This window comes from Dermacentor variabilis, chromosome 3 (assembly GCF_050947875.1).
Source record: "Dermacentor variabilis isolate Ectoservices chromosome 3, ASM5094787v1, whole genome shotgun sequence".
In the NCBI taxonomy this organism is placed as follows: domain Eukaryota; kingdom Metazoa; phylum Arthropoda; class Arachnida; order Ixodida; family Ixodidae; genus Dermacentor; species Dermacentor variabilis.
In genome coordinates, this window is record NC_134570.1 from 181,488,229 (window position 1) to 181,510,533 (window position 22,305).

Sequence of the window (22,305 nt, forward strand, 5' to 3'; positions counted from 1 at the left end):
ATGTTTTTTCGAAGCATGGGTCTGGACTGAGCTTCACACATGAGATCCCAGAGAGGAACGTCCTGCAGTTCTTAGATCTGAATTTGACCTTCATGTCTAACCATGTATGCTGGCGATACGCTCCCTGGAGTGAAAAACCTCTTGTAAACTACGCGTCTTGTCACTCTAAGCTAGTTAAATTCGGAATTGTAACAGGATCTATTGGTATGGCTGTCAAAAAATTGTCTGCACATCAGATTTCCAGTAGCCTGATGATCCAAGCCCAGAGATGCAGAGAGGCCGCTTTTCCAGAGTCTGTAATTGTGGCTGGTGCTAATAAGGTTTCAAAAGCGCTGAAATGTTCGGAACAGCCCAAAGAAAATGTTGCGGGGAAAAAAGTTGTTGTCATGCCTTATGAGCACGCGTTGTCACATCGTTTTAAGACGGCAGGGGCCAAGTATGGTGTGAGGGCCGTTTTTAGAGCGCAGCTCTTTGGCGTCCGTTCCTGGGTTTCGCGTCGTCGTCGGCGTTGTCGTCGGCCTCGTAACCAGCTCCGCCCCCCTTTCATCCCCCCAGCGCTAGCAGCGACCGACTGATACCGCTGGATGCCGCTGACGCCGCTAGAGAGTCAAGATAACGTGACTGCATAGAACACCGTCGCCGCCATGCAGAAAGAGGAGGAAAGGGTCCCCCCCCTGTTCTTGTGTGGCGGATAGGGTGCTCTTCAGTTGCCGACGCGCCGGTTATTTCACGTAGGCCCCGGCACGTCGACGAATACGTGACCACCTTCCCACGGCTAGACCTGGTTCTTAGCGCTGCGGAAGCGAGGGTATCATATTGTTTGTGTCGGCATCGGCGGCGTTGTCCCTGAAACCAACTCCGCAGCTGGGGTTGACTCACTATCGGCGTCAGCGGCATCAGTCAGTCGCTGCTATCTCTTCCCTCCTCCCTTTATCGTGTTGTCCGCTTGCTGCGCGCGCTTCTGCCCCCATCGTTTGCCGCTGGGTGTACACGCCGCCCCCCTCCCCCCTCTTCCTGCGAGTCTCCGGTTGTCAAAGCGCCGGCTCGAACTTAATTCCTTTCTTCGCTCCTCCTCCAATGCAACCCCTGTGCGGTGGCAATCAGAGAGCCAGATCGGTGGCGGCGGATCTGTATATGTGCACCGCCCGAGCCGAAATTGCCGCTGCTGTTCGCCCTGTGTGGTGGCAATCAGAGAGCCAGATCGGTGGCGGCGGATCTGTATATGTGCACCGCCCGAGCCGAAATTGCCGCTGCCGTTCGCCACTGCGAAATTATCTGCCAGTTCTTTCTGAGCCATGAGCGAGACGACCGATGGAAGTCCTCCGTCTGCTGCTGCTGCTGCTGCTGCTGCTAAACGAGCTGCCAGAGCAGAGGCCCAGCGCCGTCGCCGTCAGAATCCAGAGGTGCGTGCCGCCGAAGCAGAAGCTTGCCTAGTGGAGTCTTTGTTAAAGGAATACGTGTGAAAAATAAAAAAAAATTCTGTGATAGCGCATACATGTGTTGCTCTATTTCTTTGCCTCAATCTATCGAAAAGGTGAAACAGCTTATTTGCTGTGCTCAAATTTCGCATTAGGAAGTAACGTAATCGTCGGTAATTTTTTTTCTGCTCCGATGAAGCTGGGTAAATTAGGGGCATCAGTTCAGATGAAGCAGGAAGGCGTTAAACGGAATGCAGCATGCAAGGCAAATCATGTCAATAAGTACATCAGTTGCAAGAAGGGCGCTGTCTACCAATTTCCTTTATCTTGTGGTCAAATTTACATAGGTCAGACAGGACGTTGCATCAATATTAGACTAATGGAGCATGCCAATTCATTGGACAAAAAGACACTAACCTGGCAAAGCACTGTAGTATCTGTAAATGCGTACCTTTCTTTGACGATATACAATTGTTATTTTTTCATAGTGACACGACTACCAGAGAAGTCGCTGAAGCATTCCATATTATCAGAAAATCTAATAGTTGCGTTAGCAAAACATCTTTAATCTTGTCAGCGAAAGAAATGCATTGCTGCATAAAGGGTAGATTGCAAAGCAGGTACATCGCGTGCATATGTTGGCTGTGCGGAGTTTGTATCTGATCATCGATGTATGACCGGGCGCATGCGTTTCCAGTTTTGTACGTATAAGTTGACTTCTTGCTTCAAATAAATCAGTTGTAAGTTCAACGCCGTGTTTGTCTCCACCTCTTTCTGGTCCTGTTGTCTAGCGCTGTTTGAATTTTATTGTTACCATGGGAAGGCTATGCCTCACCGCACATAATGCCCGTGTGGCCTGAGCCCGGGCTGGCAACTTCGCAGGTCCTTTGCTCATTAATATTTTTTTTCCGTCCGTCCGTAAAAATAAAATGTGCTTCAGGCTTTTCTTTTTTTTCAGTCTTATATCTTTATTTGGCCGCTTCATTTGTTGCGTCATCGGGCGGCGGTTTCGCTCTTATCGCTTCGTCTGCCATTCTCTTCGTCTGCTCCTGCCGCTTTGTATGCACGTGAACGATTTTTTCGTGGGCTGTGCAGTTTAAAGCTTTCTATGCCGGCGAATGTTTCGGCTATACTGAAAAAACTGACGAAAGGATACAAGGCGTACTGCGCGGCTGTGTAATGTGGCAACTCGGGGAGCAGCACAAGGACGAAATTTTTCTATTTCCCAGCAGACGACAGCTACGAAAAATTGTTCTGTAGCCGTTATGAAGAAACAAGTGCTATGCTTATCAGAGCGGCTATAGGTCGAAAAGGAAGATCTTCCATGGTTGTTTCTTTTTGAGCATATACTTTTTTGTTTTGGTTTGGCGCGGTACACGTTTTTGCGGTATTGTTGTTGACAGTTGCACAGGGGCCGGTTGATGCTAGCTGTCTCGCAGAGAGGAAATTTAGCTTCCGCATGTGTTAGCATTTCCCCTTCATTTTTCCCACGAGTAGAAAACGTACAATTTATATCTGCCAAAGATGTTTGAATACTTGCTGCACAAACTGGTTAAGCTGGAGAGCGCTGACAAGTTATATGTTATGACATTACCACCTTTGAATGGTCATGAACATGGCAGAAGCAAAAAATATCAATTACGTAGCAGTCACCGTTTACGTTTTCAATTACAAGAAGTTCAAGTTACCTGTGTGACGACATAAGTTCTCTTCACTTTTAAACCTGTGCCTAGAAGGACCCATGTCTGTTAGAAAAGTATCCCAGCTTTGGCCGAAGAAAGGAAACTGGCATAACTGGAGCGCTGGAAACTTAATCATCCTCAAAGATGCCTCCTTGGGGCTCCTCACATTTCTCCCAGCGGTGCTGCCATTGTTGGAAGCATTCCGAGAAGGCCTCTTTCGGAATGGAATGCCTCTTTCGGCTAAGCTGTCGTTGAAGTCATAATATCCTCTCTTGTCTGATATCACGCTCCTTTCAATGGCCTCTTGATTTTGGGAAACAGCCAGAAGTCGCAGGGGGCCATATGAGAAGAGTAAGGAGCCTGTTGAACTACAGGAGTCTGGTTCATCGCCAAAAAAGTATGAATCAAGTGCAAGGAATTTACAGGAGCATTGTCGTGATGGATGCGCCAATTTGCTGTTGACCACAACTCCGGTCACTTGCGCCGCACAGCATCACGTAGACGACGGAGAACACCCGTGTAGTACTCTTTGGTGAGTCTTTGACCCTGTGGTGCGTACTCGCGGTGTACCACACCGCGAGAGTCAAAGAAAGCAGTCAGCATCACTTTGACATGTTGATCACTTGGTGGGCTTTCTTTGGCCTTGGTGACGTGGAATGCTTCCACTGTCACGACTGGGATTTGGTTTCCGGGTCGTACCCGTACACCGAAGACTCGTCACCAGTGATTATGGTGTTCATGAAGTCGGGGTCACTGTTTGTGGAATCCAGTTGGTCCTGTGGGACCTCAACATGAAGTTGCTTTTGCTCCACCGTGAGCAGCTTCGGCACGAATTTTGCCGCAACTCCCTTCATGGCCCAATCTTCGGTCATAATGGAATGTGGAGAAAAAGGGCTGATGCCCACCTCTTCCGTAATTTCTTGGATAGTCACATGATGGTCCCGCATCACAACAGCGTTGACTTCGGCAATGACCTGGTCATTTCGGAATGTTGATGGCCGACCGGAGAGTGGCTCGCTCTCCACCGACGTGCGGCCGTCTTTAAACCGGTTGTACCACTCCTTAATCTGTGTGCTGCTCATAGAATACACACTGAAAGCCATCTGAATCTTCCGAATGGTTTCCACTTGGCTGTCCCCCAGTTTGTTGCAAAATTTGACGCAGTTGCGCTGCTCCAGTCGCTCCGTCATTTTCGTTGCAGTAAAAAACCAACGAGAGCACTGCGCACTACCTCATTACAACCCTTCGTCCCAACGACTGACGCTATCGGCAGGCAGGAAAAAATTAGTGAATGCGCGCTAAAGTTCAAGGTCAGCTGATGCAAGCGCGCTTGTTTCATATCGATCAGATGTTGGCAAAAAAATAATAAGGTCGGATACTTTTCTAACAGACCTCGTATATTCAAGTGCGAATAAAGCCAGTGCAAGATCTCTCTGTTGCTTTCCCAGCGTTGACTGCTATGTATGTAACGGAGTATTGTTATCGCTTGCTCGTGCGCGGCGCGCGACGTTCCCGATTATAGGCTAAACTAAGACGCCGAACAGTTTTCGCGGACAATGAGTGAATTGCCGTTCGCAAAATGTCACGCCGCGCTTGGCGCAACAACGTACGATACGGCGAAGCCAGTTCTTGCCGTGCGCCGCCGTCTTCTTCAAGTTTCGTTTGCCGCTTTGTAGCAGAAATTCCTCCGGAGAAAAAAATTCCAATGCTCAGTTGCCCAGCAGCTTTACACTATGAGAAGTTCTCCTCTTATGAGTATTTTGCAGAAAAATTAAGCCAGAGTAAAGAAAACGCTCATTACCTAACCCTTAACAAGATGAATCAAAAACTTTCATCGATCGAAAAAGCTAGCTCTAAAAACTTATTTCTGGTATTCACAGCCAGCTATTGAGAACCAGCAATGCTTAACACGTTATATAAATATATGGTAACACTATAAATTTGAAATTTGCTTATCAAATTTTCGACGCATATTTCTACTTGAATTCTTGCAGGGAAATATCACAACTAGCATGCATGGATAGAAAGTATTATTTCACGTGAACAGTTTCGTTTTTCGTCACATGCACTCGAAATTTCATAATGAAGGGGCTCTTCATATCGTGCTTCCATAAATGTTAAGCAATGCGTTATGGCGCGAAAAGTGTTGCCAATGCAATTCACTTTACAGGGGAATATGAGACTCTAGCATAGGGTGCTGCGCTTGTCCTGTGTGCCTGTCTGTAGCGTTCCTTCACACAACGTGCAAATTTTGCCGAAAGTGTGACGACTAGCCTATCAAAACGTTCTAAGGATGCATGTCTCTTTACAGATTCCGCACCGCACAACCGAAGCCAAAAAAGGAAAACACACTCACCAGAGACCGCACGCGTCATCAAGCGATTCATCAATGATTCGCGATAGTAACGCAAGTCAGCGAAGTTAGAGAGCTGCGGAAAGATTACCACGACGGAAACCCTAGAGAAGTTAATGTATCACATAAGCCCACAGTTTTACCAACTCTTGCAGTGCCAGGTGACGCTCCATTGTCGCAAGAGGAAGGGAAGCACATGGATAAATATTTTGTGGAGCATGTTGGGGTGGTCGCGCAATTGTGCGGTGTTTCCAGTGCACTGAAATATAAGCTAAGCATCAGTCTACTATAAGAAATATTTTGCTCTAATAAGTGTCGCATAGACCTCCTGCAGTAGTTCTGTTGTGTGGCTGATGCTGCGCATAAATGACGTCAAACCGGATATCATGTATCAGCGTGAGAGGAAATCTACTGCAAGAAGAAAGCTTGCTTGCTTTTCTTGCTGATATTTTATTCTTTTTGTAATTCCGATAGTTCTTAGGGCGGTCTCCTGATAAGCCTACCTTTAGGAAATATTTCGGCATATTTCAATAGATGTATGAGCACCGTGCAGTGTATTCTTTATACAAACAATCATTGCTCCCACACTTGCACCCCCCTCTTCAAAGATTATTACATAGCTACCATACATTGATCTTGGGATGCTGTAATCTTCTTGAGCTTACTTCAGTGTGGAAGTAATAATGTTGCTCGACACTCTTGACTTCAGTGGTTTCATTAACATGGCAAAAGTGGCAAAGCAGGGAGGGGAGGGCCCCTTTCGGCAAAGTCATTAATAATTGTTTTATAATGAAAGAAAGCATGCTGTACCAGAAATGAGTGTTCTAGAAAATTTGAAATGCTTTCGCCTTCTTGTTATGTCGACACCGAATTTCTCACGATGCGTGACCTCCAGCCAATGATGAAACTCGTAACATAGATTTAACACCTGCTGTGTGATTCAACCAATTTTAACGAAACTGAGCCTATAGAATGAGTTAACGAAAGTGGATAATGTACATTCTGCATATGAGAGGAAGGTCTTGAAAACCATCCAAAAGAAAATTCTACTGAGCAGGTTGCCCTGATGCATTGAATACAGCCGACTTGCGTTGCATATAAAAATTATTTCTCAGTGTCCCGAAGCTAGGCGCTCAATAACACTTTGAAGCACCACTCTGTCCTTGCCCAACCACTACTGACGATCAACGGCTGGTTGACACGCCCTTCTACTGCATTCACTGCTTCTCAACAAGTAAAATGTGGCGCTGTTTGTTGTTGTTGTCTTGGGATTGTGCTATTTATGCCTAGATAACGACAGAAGAAACGAAATTTATTACAAATTTTAAGAAACATCTGCAATATACTCGCGAGAAATCTTGTATTGGTACCTTGTTTGCAATGTTACAGATCTGAATCAAGTTTTTCTGGTCCGACATGTTGTATTGTGAAACAAAACCACATATAAAGAAAGTCTATAGACATCATCAATATAATTGACTGAATGTTTATTGGCAAATCAGCACAAGGAGGGCTATGCAGAAAATGGACAAGGTATGACATGTGCTTCTTTTTTTTTTCTGACCAGCAAGTATACCTGTTGTGTGGAACAAAAATGTTTTTTTTTTACGTGTACGCGAAAAATGTGGATCTGCAGCTCCTGATAAACTTATTATTCACAAATTACGGTTGCGAAGAAGAATGCTTTGGTAGAGTTGTCTTGTGTGCAACAAACAAACATGGCTCTGTAGCAAGTTTCTGCCTAACAGTAATTGTAGGACGCCGAAAGATGTATGATCGCATTACAGAATGCGGCCATTTGTACGGGCCAATGAGGCACTCGGCCCTACTGTATTGTGTTGCGTGTTCGATGCCGTACTGTTCCACAGGTTACTAATAAAAACAGAGAATAAACCACATTCCTTGCCTACTTATGTTTTGCCGAAACAAAATAGGCGCGCGACATGGCATGCTGGCTCGCGCATCGTGAACAGAAAAAGACAAGTTTTCCCACATATGCGTTGCCAGTAAGAAAAGAAAATTAGAAGCCGAAGGGTGTCGAAAACGAATCTGAAAGTGCAAAACAATCTGAAAAAATTAATACAAGTTGTGTTGGTTTCCGCTGACGCCTCAGAGAAAGTCCTTGGTTCGTCGACCGCGTAGCAGATAAGCTGGATGGCGCTTCTCCCTCGTGCATCAAGAAAACCGTTGCCATGGAAGCATGCTTGGTTCTTTGTCCTTTCCTCTCGGAGTTAGGCCTACCAAGCACCAGAGGAGACATTGGCGCTCGTGACGCAATTCCCGTTTTGCCTAAATGGTATGCCAGCTGACATAGCCGTGGTTCTACTTGGTATCGGGACTGGTCTTTGCTCACTTTCTAAACGGCGTGTAAAGGTAGGACTTGAATAAGCAAAGGGCGAGGCGCGTACCATCCGTTTGCGCCGTTGCGGAGAAAGAATGTTACAATTTTTTTCCTTGATAAAGGCGCAAATATAAGCAGAATTCTATTGCGGATTACAAAGACTAGGACGTCAATAGCATCAACACGTTGCAGAAAATTGACTTAATTAAACATATATTACCCTACCGTAATTACCATAGCATATAATTTGTCTTGGGAGATGTTTGCAAATTACCTTCTTTGCATCATGTTTAAATAAGCACACAGGTGATTACAGATATCACCCAAAAGTATACTTAAACACTTGAACAGTATAGGCAGCTCTGCCGTCTCTCCAACTCTGGCTGGAGCAGTTACAAACCAAGGGAACGGCACTATAAAGCTTGGATCTCTGCCCCAACTTGAAGCGATTACTACACGTCAAGCAAATGTGACCACTTTAGCACATACCTATGGCTAAAAAAATATTTCACGAAGTACGAAAACTTTTTATTGCAGCTACATGTAGCATTAACATTTAGTCATCAATAGTAGCGCTTAAAATTTCTGCGGACGATTGAATGCGTCTGAAAGGAAACTATGTAAATCCACTAGGCTCTTTATCTTGAAGGGGAGTAGTGCAATATTGCCGTATCGCAATAACAGTGCACTATAACGGGCACGTTCGTCTTTTAAACAGCGATTTAATACTCTTCAGGTGTTCCGGACAACCTCACGCAACACCTCAAGAAACCTTTTATGTGCGCCTTTATATGAGACAGGCAACATGAAGTGTTGAGCCACAGTCTTCAAATAGAAGTTCTGTGACTTTAGGCGAGAAGAGACGGCTCAAGAGCACATAGGTACATAGTTGAGAATGGGTGATATTCTCAAGTCACTATAGCGAAATTTCAACGTGCCTCACACTCCAATCTATTACACAGGAACGTCGGCGTGCGAGTCGCAGAGTCATTGTGGAACTATCTGTCGTGTTGTGGGATGTTATTTTTAAGAACACGCTGGAACATTCACACAAGCTCGTGCATTGGAAAATTTTCAGCCGTCAATGTCCTGGTACACATCCTTTAACGTTCACTGCTATTACGCGGTACCCCGTTTACTCCCGTCTGTTTCTACGGGCACCACCACCAAATATGAGCGCACCTAGAAGGCCGGCGCCCAACACCACAGCACCAGCAAGGGCCGCTGGCTGTATGTAGCTGTTGACGACAGTGCGAGCATCCAGTTCGTCAGCAGGAAGCGCTATGTCTAATTCACGCAGAAGGTCTTGGGCCCACTTCTGGCAGTTGTTGTCGGTTAGATGGTATCGGCCGGAGTCGCACATCTTCCTCATGTACTGCTCAATGCGTGCTCTTGGAATTCGCCGCTTTGCAAGGTATTTCTGCAAGAGAAAGAAGTTCACGACATCAGTTGTTGTGGCTTATGTTATGCGAATGCGTCAAATGGCTCAATGAGCGTAACGACAGATAAGTTCTAGTTAGCTGTGATGCCACGTCACGACCACTCATCGGCGGAGTTCCCATTGGCCGCGACGCCAGGGCACAGCAGCTCCGGCAGTGGCGCACCCGGTGTTGCGTGAGGGGAACAGGCATCGCAACGATGCGAAATCACCCTCGCTGTCAGAATCCTGCGTTATACGCTCGTTCCTTGTACGCGCAAGCTCTCGCCTGCGTGCGAAGTACGCCTCGGTAAGGCCAAATCAAAAGGCTCCAAGCCTCTCAACACGCTGATTTGCCTGAGAGCAGTTCATAACTAAAGATACTGCTCAGCGGTGTTCAATTGGACATTAATGCTTTCGCATTCACAAACCATAAGTGCTTCTTAGGCGTCCTCGGATATTTTTTTTGCGCCACCCCAGGACAGAGGGCGAAAATGATCAGGCGTACAAAAAAAAAGAACGCCAAAATGTGTAAAAGGTAGATGGGTGCACTTATGAATGTTGTTCGAATACCAGGGCAAGTATAAAATTGGGAATATTCAAACGAAACCTACATTACTGTAGCGACACTTATTTCGCTGAAATTCGGCACGACGTCTGTGCTGACTAGTACAACAAAATTAAAGATCAGCTTCGAAGGATCGGTTTTAAACACAACACCACTAATTGTTATTAAAAACAGCACGAATATTCTTTCAACATCCTTAAAGCCATGCTGCAAACAACTTTCCAGAAATAAATTGCTGTGGCATGGAATCACACTTTCCAAAAGCGCTAAAATATGGCTTCCTAAAAACAGCGAGATCTTGTGGTAAGAGAAGAAAAAAATCCTCTGGATTACTTATGTGCGGTAAAAGATATGAAAAGTCCCCGTTGCAACGAAAGCGTCACAGGTCGTAGCTTGAATGATAGAAATGCTACATAACTAGGCTGTGAGATACACTACATGACAGGAAACAAGCACAATTCGCAGGCTAAACCTAAAGCAAAACTGTAATTATACATATTGTTTCTGCATGGCTCCGAATACGTTTGTCTTTGTTATACCTCCGATTACTTGCGATGCTCTATTTACCAAACGGTGAAAAAGAAATAACCATACTTTACTGGCCAGTTGTTGCCAAATCTTTTGTCAGTTTCGACAGCCGAAAACAGCGGATAGTTTCCTAGAAAACAGGAATAATAATTGTCAGTGCTTACTTTCCGATTAGTTTTTCGAACATACAACATTTGCCCACCCCTATTAAACAAGAATGCGTAGAGAGTACAAAAGAACGCAATCAGGGATTAGTGCTTCTGGTATGCAAAGTTGCTTGCGCGTTCTATATCTAACGCTCCCGCTCACCGGCGTAACAATGGCGCGTCAGTAGGCCGGGAGAGTGACAATGTCTTCGCGGAAGGAGAGTTCCTGCTTCCCGCCAGCTTGCACAACCGCTGCACTCGCGGTCTTTTTCGCTGTACCAGACGCCGTACATAAAAGGCCCGACATGAAATTTATATGGCACCATTCTTGCTATATAGCTCTGCTCCTACCGAAAGGTGGAGTTCGTTGTCGAGTGGTCATCCACCTCTCTTCGCGCCTTTCTATCTGACCGATGACAGCCATGCACGCTCTCTTGAACGACTCATATAACCGATTTCCTCCGCGCTTTGCTGTGCGCAGATTAACTGCTAACAGAATAGCGCTAACAGATCCGCAACAGATCATAAGGATCTAAAAGTGCTAAAAAAAGACTTGGCATTCACCATCTTATGTTAAGTAACAAGTTTGTAAGTGCCTGCCATGCCACACTGCCATGTTACCGTGATCATCTTTCCTCATTGTCACTGTAATGCTACTGTCGCCTATTTTTTATCGAATTAAGTGCCATATTGATGGCACCTAGACGTGAGCCCATAAAATCGCTTGCTTAGCAACCCCATCGTTTCTTCTGGCGAAGGCCGTGTCACGGTTGGAAAGTTAGCAAAAAAAACATACTTCCGTTTACACGTGCGTGGCCTTCACAGTCTTTCATTAGACAATACGCGAACCTATTAAATATTGCCTTCGGGCAATATCAGGGTGTCCCACGTAACTTGCGCCTAAATGTAAAATTATGCGAGCGTCACATAGTTACAGAATGGAGGTGTTTTGACATGCCGTCTGTTGCAGCAAGGGAAACTATTTGTGTATCTGGCCTAATTACATCATTTATTATTATTTAATCAACCTATCAATTACATTCACAGCATAATTGTCAATAATAAGATTGCAGGCTATCAGCAAAAATTCCGGTCTATGTTTCTGTAGCGGAATACGGGCTACATAAATAATTTTTCCCAAGCATTAAAGAAAGCCTGAAAAACACAAAAAAGTGCCACGCAACCAGTATGGCGGTTCTATTTGCTTGCTTTTGCGGGCTTCTGCCAGGCGTACATGACTATAGGATACTACAACATCCCAATTGTTGCCATTGGCGGAGACGCAAAGAGACATGTTTCATTTCATTTCATTTATTTTACCCTCAAGGCCTGTGAAAGCTTAACAGAGGGGAGTGGGTTATAGGTAAATTCAAGCAGCAAGTATTACAAAAGAAAGTTGTGTTGGTAAGAAGGCACAACACATCGGCGGTGGTAGCAGAAGTAAGTGCCACCATCTCACCATAGCGCGTCAAGTACTCGACATATGCAATAATCCAAGCACAATCAGTATGACGTTTCCGAAAGGGGCCGAGCAAGTCCATACTAACATTTTCAAATGGTAAAGTATGTTGCGCTGGCTGCAAAACGTCTGCAGGAAGTGTCACCGGCAACTTATGACATTGAACCATCTGGATAACTGGCAAACTGCTGTCCTGTGATTCGCATAACATTGATTCCCACCGGGCGTGCAATCTGGCGGGTTTTTTAACATTGTACTTTAGTGACGTCAGGAAACTTCGTAATGCTCGCGAGATATTCGTCGAAGTCGTCTTTGTTAGCGCAGGAGTATGGTGACGAGAGGCGAGATAAACTGGTTCTGCATGTTTCTCCGGGGCAACTGGGCTCTTCGCGAAAGCGTATCCTCAGTCTTTCTTTTTTCTTTTGAAATTGAGTCACCCAGGCAGCTTTTGATTTTCTCCACGCACATTTCCCACCTGGTCATCATGCTCTAGTTATGTTCTAACCAGAGAAGTGCAATTCAGGTGACAAAGAAAACGACATCTGCAAGTTGGGCCGTGAGTTGCACCAATTGTGACCGCTTATGCTTTGATAATACTTAGCCAGTCGCGCACATCCTTGAAAGATTTACGGGAAAATGTGCGCGGATCATTTTGCACGATCAAACAGATTACTTGCATAGGGTACTTAGTGTCACCTTGCATGCTTTTGTCATGGCTACCGCTAGCTGTTTGTGAGTCGTTCATGTTCATGTCTTCAGGCGGTAGTCCGTCCAAGCGGGCTAGGGAAATTTGGCCCAGGGAAAAAATCCCCTGACTATACAGTATGTACATAAGCACAAAGATGATTGTGTATGTGTGTGTGTGATTTATGGGAAGCTGTTCACGTGGTAGAGGTAGAAAAAGGTATAAAAGAACTATATAAAAGGGTGTGGTCGTGGCCAGAATATTGTGAAGAGGAGCTGCGATAGTAGAGAAGTCACGGACAAAGCAACACGTCTACAACGCTAAATCGAGAAAGCTAGAAACGTCTTTAGTTGCGGTTAGTTTTGGGAAATTCAGTACGGTAGGAAGTTTGTCGGGATCTGGCTCAAAACTGTGCTTGCTGACGACGTGACCTAATTGTTTGATGCTGTGGCTCGCAAGTCCACACTTCTTAGTATGTATGCCTTGGCTAGGCACGTTAGAACGTCGTCTAAACGTTGCAGGTGCTGGGAGAAGCTAGACAAAACGATGACAATGTCGCCCAGGTAACAAAGGTAGGTTTTCCATTAGAAGCAGCACAGTACGGTATCGATCATTTGTTCAAAGATGGCTGGCCTACTGCACAAACAAAAGGCATAACAATGAATTCGAAAAGGCCATCGTTTCAAACGGCGTCGTTTCTTCGTTGGGCTCATGTACTGGGATCTGGCAATAACCAGAGCATAAGTCGAGGCTCAAAAAGTATTCGGCATCTTGTAAGGCAGCCAAAGCATCGTAAATACGAGGCATACGATAGACATTCTTACAGGTAATTGTCTTTAGCGCTTCATATTCGACGCAAAAGCGCACTGTGCTGTCCTCTTTTTTAACTAGGACAGAAGGAGACGGCAAAGGGCTTGCGGAAGGCCGTAAAACGTTCCGAGCGAGCATGCTGTTGACTTGGTCTTCAATAACCTTGCGTTGAGAAGCCGATACACGGTAAGGGCAGTGGCAAATGAGGCGGGATCCGTCTGTTTTGATGCGATGAAGGGCCACCGTTGTTTCACCCAAGCCATCCGAGCAAACGATAAAGTAAGTTTGGTGTTTCCTTAAGTTTCTCAGCAAGGCATCAGTCTGCGTTCAGCTGAGATCTGAGCTCAAAGTAACGGTGGCAGCCCTGGCCGAACCTTCTGTGGGCGTACATCTACCTGTGCGGGCGACGAAACAAGTGAAGCAGTGACGACACATACTGGTGCGGCGTCGATAAGGATGACTGCAGTGGATCCCTCCGGCAGCAGGAGTGGTTCTCCTGTCGTGTTCTAGGCGGTCAGACTGTCGCAGCTGCGTGAAAAACGCACTAGACAAAAGGCGATAGCGATTTCTCAACAAATGCAGTATTGATAGGGAAGCGACGGCGTCGCTGTCTATATTTTTTTATCAGAGAGCTTGGTTTCCGTAATATGTACAAGTGGTTGTTAGCACAAAACGACAGCCGAAGCAGCATACAAGAAATCATACCTTAAGATTATCGTATGAACGCACGACGAAACCACAGTAAGCTAGATATGATGGCGAATTCCGTCGATCAAGACACGAGTGGTACACTGACAGGTAGGATAAGTCGGATTGTCATTCGCGCCAAATGAGACGGGGCCAACATAAACTGCACTCTGCCGAGACGAAAGCACAGTTCACGACGAATAACAGAGGTGGCGGCACAGAGTCTATAAGCGCGTCGAAGGAAGCACCTCCCATACAAACAGCGAGTAACTTTGCTGGGCCAGCAGGAGGAATTATGACAGTTCGCGCGCAAACAGTTCCTCCTCCGAAAAGTTCAGCTTCTAGTTTTCCGAATGGCTGCGGAGAATTCTAGGCAGGACGCAGGGGCGATGAAGCACAGAAGAACGGTGACGGAGAAGGATGACGTGAAGAGCGAGAAGACCGAAACATGCCTAGGGACCGCGGAAGTGAGGGTGAGCGACGTCGCGATGATACATAGAGTGTCGCAAGGTAGGCGTCGGATTTGGGAAGAGACTCTCTCTCATAGGCGGAGTAACCACGTCGTTCATCTGACTTGATGGCGAAAATTCCCTTGGACCATCCATATAGTACTATCGCAATAAAAAAATAAAAGATAAAAAAAACACTCCACTGGAGCTGTCTCAGTATACCTAAGAATTGTGCCACCTCTTCGTCTACACGCACCCCGGTGTCATTATCAATCTTGATCTGACCAGCACAAACCGCTTATCTATTCTTTTTCGTTCGTTATCGACCATATTGAGCTCGATGCGGCCCTTATCAACTCGCATGATTTGTTGTGAACATTATCGGACTCGATCCGACACTCGACCCATAATGGTTGTTATCAACTTTATCGCAATCGGTCCAATTTTTATCAACCCTTTTCAGTTCTTGTCAACGTTATCTGACATGAGACGACCTTTATCAACCATTATCGCTCCTGTTCAACTATATCGGACGTGATCGGACCATTTTCAACCCTTGTCGGTCGTTATCAACCTTATCAGAATTGCTCCGACATTTGTAAGCCCTATCGCTCTTTAGCAACTTATCCACCTGCGTCAAACCATTATCAACCGTGATGACACCCATAAGCGTCTCGTCGCTCCTTATTAACTCACTGACTACTTATTTGCAATGACTGTGTTGCACTCGGCAAAGGGCATAAGCCATCAGAGATCAGTGGCATTTCGGTAGCTGAAGGAATGCCCGAACGGAAGGCACATCCCGGGGCCGCCGGACGCGTTGGGGATGCGGTGTGTTTTGCATTAAATTATGGCGAAACCGAAATTTTCCTGATATCTACAAGGCTCTAGGTCGACTAGAGATGTCATTCTAGAGATTGCTTTTATTCCACCGTCACCTAATCTTTTAACAAAGCCCTCATAAAAACTGTTGTCGCGTGACATTTGTTTTATACCACCGGTACAACACATTCATTAATTTATTTATTTGCTTATTTATTTTAATAGTTTCAGGGCGCATAGGGCGTTACACAAGGGAGTGTAAACAATAAATATAAAAAAACACAAAGCAAAGTTAGGCAACCTATTCAAGCGCATTTTTAAAGTCACTGGGGTCCGTAATATATACAATAGAGGTGGGCAAGTGGTTCCAATAATTATAAGTTTGAGGAGCGAAATAATGAAAGTGTTGGTTATTGTGACAACGAGAAACAAACACTTTATATTAATTATAACACTCATATGCTTCAGATATATTCACCTTCTGGAAGCATGTGTGTTTTGCCCAATGAGTAAGACACTGCGCTTCTGTGCTTGGCGGTCGTAGGTCGAAAACTCACCACTTCCAACGTTTTTCCTTGCGAATTTGTTCTGTTTTACTTGATGGAGCGCCTCGTGTTAAGCGTTACGAACGGACCGACAGACCGCTTTACAGATTTCCAGAGTAGTGGCCTAAAAATTTTTATGCCATTAAGAGCAGTTCGTATCATCATTCTAAAGCTGGTACAGCGCAACATAGAAAGGAAGAAACAATACGAGCCGACGAGATATTTCAAGCAACTTGCCAATAAAAAATGTGGAAGTCAGCCCTCTGTTCGTTTATCTGGCCTGCTCTGCTTGTTTCTTCCTTTCCATGTTGCGCTGTACCAGTTTTGGAATGCAATACCAACTCGCCCAATCTTCAACCCTAGTGATAGTATCATCATGCTCTCCTATATAGTACCCACAATAAAAATGCAAGAGTGAAATGTGGCCACTCCTAAATGGTAGGAGCATCCGAAACTACAGAGCTGATTTCAATAGCACAACGCCTCAAATATAGTGTTTTGCTTAATGTTTTTTTGCAAATGGTGACGTAGTAATAGGTATCAGTGTCCATTGCCTACTACACGAAATAATTGTATTTTTGGTAGTGAACGAGACATCTCAAGTACGCCCTACCAAAAACATGCCCTCACAAGAACACGTGAACGCAGTATTGTCGGGCTGTACTTTGGTTTTCTTTTAAATCGTACTGCGGAAGCTCCAATAACAGACCACCTCCGTTTCAACATTGTGTTCGGTAAAGCACACTTCTTGGCATTTTTCTACCTATAGAACATACGCAGAAGCTAAATAATTTATTGCCTCACCAGAAAGTATGTGCGCCATAACTGTTCGTAGCGCAATTCATTCGAAGCATTATTCAGCGACGGGTAATGAGGTTGCTATGTAGCTGCAAGAAATAACATATTTCCTGAGCTTTCAGCCACCCCCTCCCTACTGTCGTAATTATCCCAAGGGACGTCAGTAGGGCGAGCTATCCGCTTGGCTACCCAGGTCGCACCATCGATAATTGTTCCAACTTTATCGTGAACAAATGTTGTTCGTAATAGCTGGAAGGTCGGTTAATATGTTCTTTATGAAAAGCTAACAAAAATAGAATACAGAAAGATAATTTATTATTACACTCAAGCGCATCCGCCACGCACCAAGTGTAGTCTGCTTGTGTTACAACGTTCTCCGTGTTGGCAGAACTGCGCGGTCCATGTTCACCTCAAACTTTCTTTTTGCGAGCACGATGGAACGGCCTTGTTAACTTGTGGGGTGGCAAATCTAGCTATCTGCGGCATGTCAGTCTGCGACATAGTGTCCCCCTGCAAAGCAACATGCGAGCGTAGTGGCTGCAGCGTATCGTTCTGTCGGCTCCCGATCGGCGCAGCCCTTACGCGTTTTGCGGCCGTCGCTACACGCCGGACGATTTTTGATCGATCCAAATGTCGTCTTACGTCTTATTTATGTAACTTACTCCCGATCCTCTCAGGCGACGTTGAAACTAACTCCGGACCGTACACGAGTTCAACACTTTCTTTAAGATTTTAGGGATTCTTCAACAGCTGGTCAAAAATGTGGAGGACGCTTAAGCTTCGCCTTTAAGATCCCTCATTGCTTCTCACGCTTCCCGGCAAGTGGAGCGTATGCAACCGTGATGTTTACCTGGAAGCGGTTGCCGCGAACGCTGTGCACGAAGACGAGCTTTGTGATGGAACCGCGGTCTATTGCGTGGGCGGCGATGCGGCCGAGGCGAGCGCCACCTGAAGTTAACGCAAGGAACCGGGCACGCCGCTCAGTGGTCGCCAATACACAAATCGCGCCGGCGCGCGAAATGACGGACGTCGAGCCCGGTTTGCGTGAGTGAAGGGGTTTCTTTCGAGTTCTCGCCTAAGAGAAATTGTTTTCTCCGATAGTCCAATTACAATCGGACAGCTATCAAGCCTGTAGGTTCTCAGTTGAAAACCACAACAGGAAATTTCAGTCTGTCGTATTTTGCGACGTTCTTTCTGTCATTCTGTTGTCTGTAGTGGGACGTCCTGTAGTGTAAGGTTCTGTAGATCTTGATCAATATTTAATTAAAATTGACAGACCTCTTTGAGGCTAGGTAAATTTGTTAGTACAGAAAAGAAAAATATATAATTAAACAGAAAGAACTTCCCGACTGGGGATTCGAACTTGGGACCTGAGGAGCCCGAACCCAGCATCTTACCATTGCACCGCACCGAACGTGGCTGTAAGTGTACATCTCGGCTATATCAACAGCAAGAATCTCTGCCTGCGTTGATGCTCACCTTTGCATTTTAAGAGCCAAGATGCGCTTTCACTCCACCGCGTCAACTGCCGCATCTCTAGAAGAGCAGTAGCGTTGTCACCATAGCCAGGTACATCATAAGGTGCTATACCATCACTTTTACTGTACGATGTCCATACTAAATAAGAAATTCAGAAATAGACAACGGTGACCGGGGACTTGTTAGGGTTTTTACTGCTTATTTCGACAGTTGTCTCTCGCTCTTTACACTTTTGAGCGCGCATATAAATCGCGTGTTCAATGTAAAATAGCTACATAAACATTCATGGATGAGTGTTCATTCTGACAGCATACTGGATTCTCACGGCAGACCCGAGGAAGACAGCTTTTCACGCAACTTTGTGGAACAACCCAAAACGTCTTTTTTGTTTAAGCTTATGCAATATTTCTGGGAGATTAACTAATGTGTCAGCGTAACGGCACATGTAAGTCCACAGGCATGTGTGCCACGTCTCACCAAATAAAACAAAACGGGTACGCTGTCATTCCCGCAGATGGTATGATTTTGATCAATGGACGATATCGAGGAGGCCGCCAGGGCATTGCTGGTGCCTCGTCGTGACGGCACAATTATGACAATTCACCATAGCGACTATAATACCTGTGTTGGTGCTATCAGAATCACCGGCTTTAGAGAAGCACGATTGAATACCACGCAAGAGAAAAGTGCAGTGTACGCCACCAATGCGAAACTTACAATTTTAAAGCGTCGCGACGGAAAGCTCTTCTGTCGCGGCGTCGGAACTAATGTCGCTGCCAAAGAAAGTGGCACATTTCTAACGCCACGACAGAGAAAGTGTAGCCCCGACAAAGAGTTCCTGTTGCGACGTCAGAATCACTGTTTCGATAAAAAGTTGTTGCGACTTCATAAACACTTGTTGTCGCGACAGAAATTTTCTGTTGCGACTTCAGAATTCTTGGCCGTCGCGACCGAATGTTTGTTTTGCGACGTCAGAATTGCTGTCGTAACGTCAGAGTCTAGGTCACGATAAAAAGCTGCTGTTGCGACTTCAGCATTTCTGTCGTAACATCAGAAATGTCTGTCGCAACTACAGAAACGTGAGGAACTTCCGTCGTTCAACAAAAATTTCTGTAGTCGCGACAGAAATTTCTGTACTTGCGACAGGATCTCCTGTTGTCTTTTTCAACTGGATAGTATGCAAGTCGTAGTTTACAATTTTTTTACTTATTTCAGCTTGAAAATTCGATTAGTTCAGTCAATTCCTTGCATCATATGGAAGGCCTGGGTATACGTTGTTCGAGAATCTCCGATCAACATCTCATCTTCGAGAATCTCAGAATATCCGACGTGGGACGCCGAATTTTATGCTACACTAGCTGCTTAACACTCTCGCGTTTAAACGCCATTTCAAAAGACTTAGAAGCGCTTAAGCACTGGCAAGCGTCCGTTGACGTGGAACTTAAACAGCTCTCGGCTAGAGTACGTGCCATAGAAGCGGACGCCGTTGCCTTAAAAACGAACCCTTTGGCTACATCGTTCGAATAAACAGATAGTGCGCATAACATTTTTAGCAAACTGAAATCAGTTGAACAAGGCTGTGACAATGCCCAAAACAGACTACGATGTTCAAATTTGTTATTCTTTGGAATTCCCGATAACCCGTCAGAAACTTGGTCCACGTCTGAAGGCCATTTAATCGATTTATGCTTGGAATACCTTGACATCTCATTATTGTCATCCCAAATCAACCGAGCGCACCACCTGGATCGATATCACGACCGAAAATGCAGACCTATCGTCTTAAAGTTTGCATTTTTCACAAATAAACATCGGGTAATAGAAAAGGGTTTCAAGCTAAAAGACAGCCTATACGACATGCTCGAGTATTTCTCTCTGCAAACACGTGTGGCAAGAAAGAAGCAACTGGAGTTTGCAAGGTCAAAATACGACACATGCAAGCTCCCTGTTGACCAAATGCGAATGAAGAATTCAGTGTCTATGTAAGGTGCCGCAACCGATTACAGTAAGGCAATTACCCCAACAGCTAGCTCGGCCATCTAAACAACGTCCATCCGTTAAACCCCTAACCTCACGCGTAGCCGCAATAACAAAGTTATCAGTATCATTTACTAATGTAGGAAGCCTCATTAGAAAGCGGATCAAACTGTGTTGCTGCTTAGATAATAGTGACTGCGACATTCTACTGCTAACAGAAACCTGGCTTCATACAGATATTGCGAACTCTGAAGTACTAGGTGACACAAATGAATATATCATATATCGGAAAGACCGAGATAGTAGAAGAGCTGGAGGCGTGCTAATCGCTGTAAACAAGCACTTTTCCAGTTTCCCTGTTGAAATCGGCAACCCAACGGAAATTCTATGGGTCTGCATTGCATCAGCAGCTTTTCCATCTCTTTTCGGTGTGTGCTACCGGCCGAAAGATAATTTCTTTGCTTTGTTTCCGATCTTTCAAATAACCTTGCCTCTATCCGACATTAATATCCCAAAGCTACAATCAACTTTCTTGGCGACTTCAATTACCCTGACGCAGATTGGACCGACCTTACGTCACGCTCAAGTATTACTCGCGTTCTCATTTTATTGACTCTTGACTTGTCACTTACTCAATTTGTTGACGAAGTCACACGTCAAGTGAACACTTTAGATCTTATTGTCACATCTGCGCCCGATAACGTAACCTCTTTACAGTACAGCACTTAGTTTAGTTATTTCCTTCTGCCTGCTGTACTCGGGATACCTGCTACTTCGCGTAACATAATACAAAAATATATTTTCAACTGTAACACAACAAACTTTGATGATATTAACCAGGGCCTTGAAACATTTTACAATTACTTCCATGGATCGTTCTCCTTTCGCTCAGACACTGAAAGCTGGTCTCTTTTTCCAGCAAAAACTAACTGATTTGGTTCAGGCGCACATACCCCGTGTTTCGTTTAAAACGAACTTATCCAAACCATGGTTCCGCAGATCGCTATGCGCAATGAAAAATAAAAAAAAACGGCTCTTTAAGACGGCAAAGCTCAGGGGCACGCCCCTGTCTTGGAAGAAACGCCAGGCTGTATAAAATGAGTATTGTCATGCTCTTCGCCCCGCCAAACACAAATATATGTCACGTTTCCTTCAATCCCTTATTAACCATAACCCTAGAAAATTTTCGAAATCAATATCTCCCACGAACACTGGCGTTGACATTTCACTGATGGATGGTGACGGGACAAACGTTAAAGCGGCGAACAGCGCTGCTTTATTCAATAAATAGCTTACGAGTGCTTTTACGAAGACTATTCGCGCATACCATCTACGCAAAAGTCGATTATAGGTACATGGATCCCATAGTTACAACTACTGCCGGAACTGCAGCATTGATTAACAACCTCAAAGTATGAACATGTGCAGGAATTGAGGACATTAATACCAAAATCCTTAATACACAGTCACCGTATCTAGCATCATACTTGCCCACATCTTTCAAGAATCATTATCAACGAGTGGAATACCGCACGAATCGAAAGTCGGGGAAATCATACCAATATTCAAAACAGGCTACAAACCTAATGTAAGTCATTATCACCCGATATCTTTAACGAGTGTCCCATGCAAATTACTGGAACATCTTATTGCTTCAAACATCGCCGAGCACCTAGAAGCTAATAGTTTTTTTTTACCCGAACCAATATGGTTTTAGAAAAGGTCTCACGTGACACACAACTCTTAGAATTTATCAATAAGTTACTCATGCACATGGATAATAGCCACGACATCTGCTGCATACTCATCGACTTCTCTAAGCCTTTCGATCGGATTCCGCATTGTCGCGTGATGTCCAAAATTTCGTTCCTTAATTTAAATTCCGCAATTTTATCCTGGATGAAAATTTTTCTTTCTTTCCGTAAACAAAACACCGTTATTAATTCCTTCTCATCTTAGATGTCACCTCCGGCGTCCCCCAGGGTAGTGCTTTGGGTCCCTTGTTATTTTTATTTTATATTAATGATCTGCCAGCGGGTATCTCCTCTAACATCCGACTTTTCTGAGACGATCGGGTGATCTACCGTGACACGTCTTCTTCAGCTGATCATCTTGCTCTCTACCAAGGCCTGGATCTCGTA

The 22,305-nt window shown here is 45.0% G+C and overlaps 1 protein-coding gene across 3 annotated transcripts in view; it reads right to left on the reverse strand.

The window, feature by feature from the left end:
• Positions 1-22,305, reverse strand: part of LOC142576556 (uncharacterized) — a 124,096-nt gene that overhangs the window by 74,154 nt on the left and 27,637 nt on the right. For 2 of the 3 annotated variants that reach the window (XM_075686726.1, XM_075686727.1), the window contains exon 3: positions 8,309-9,214. The exons of the other annotated variant lie outside the window; for it this stretch is intronic. In XM_075686726.1, coding sequence (XP_075542841.1) covers positions 8,930-9,214 — 285 coding nt within the window. In that variant the 3' untranslated portion in view covers positions 8,309-8,929. Of the gene's footprint in view, positions 1-8,308; positions 9,215-22,305 lie in introns of those variants that run through there. 3 annotated transcript variants of the gene reach the window in all.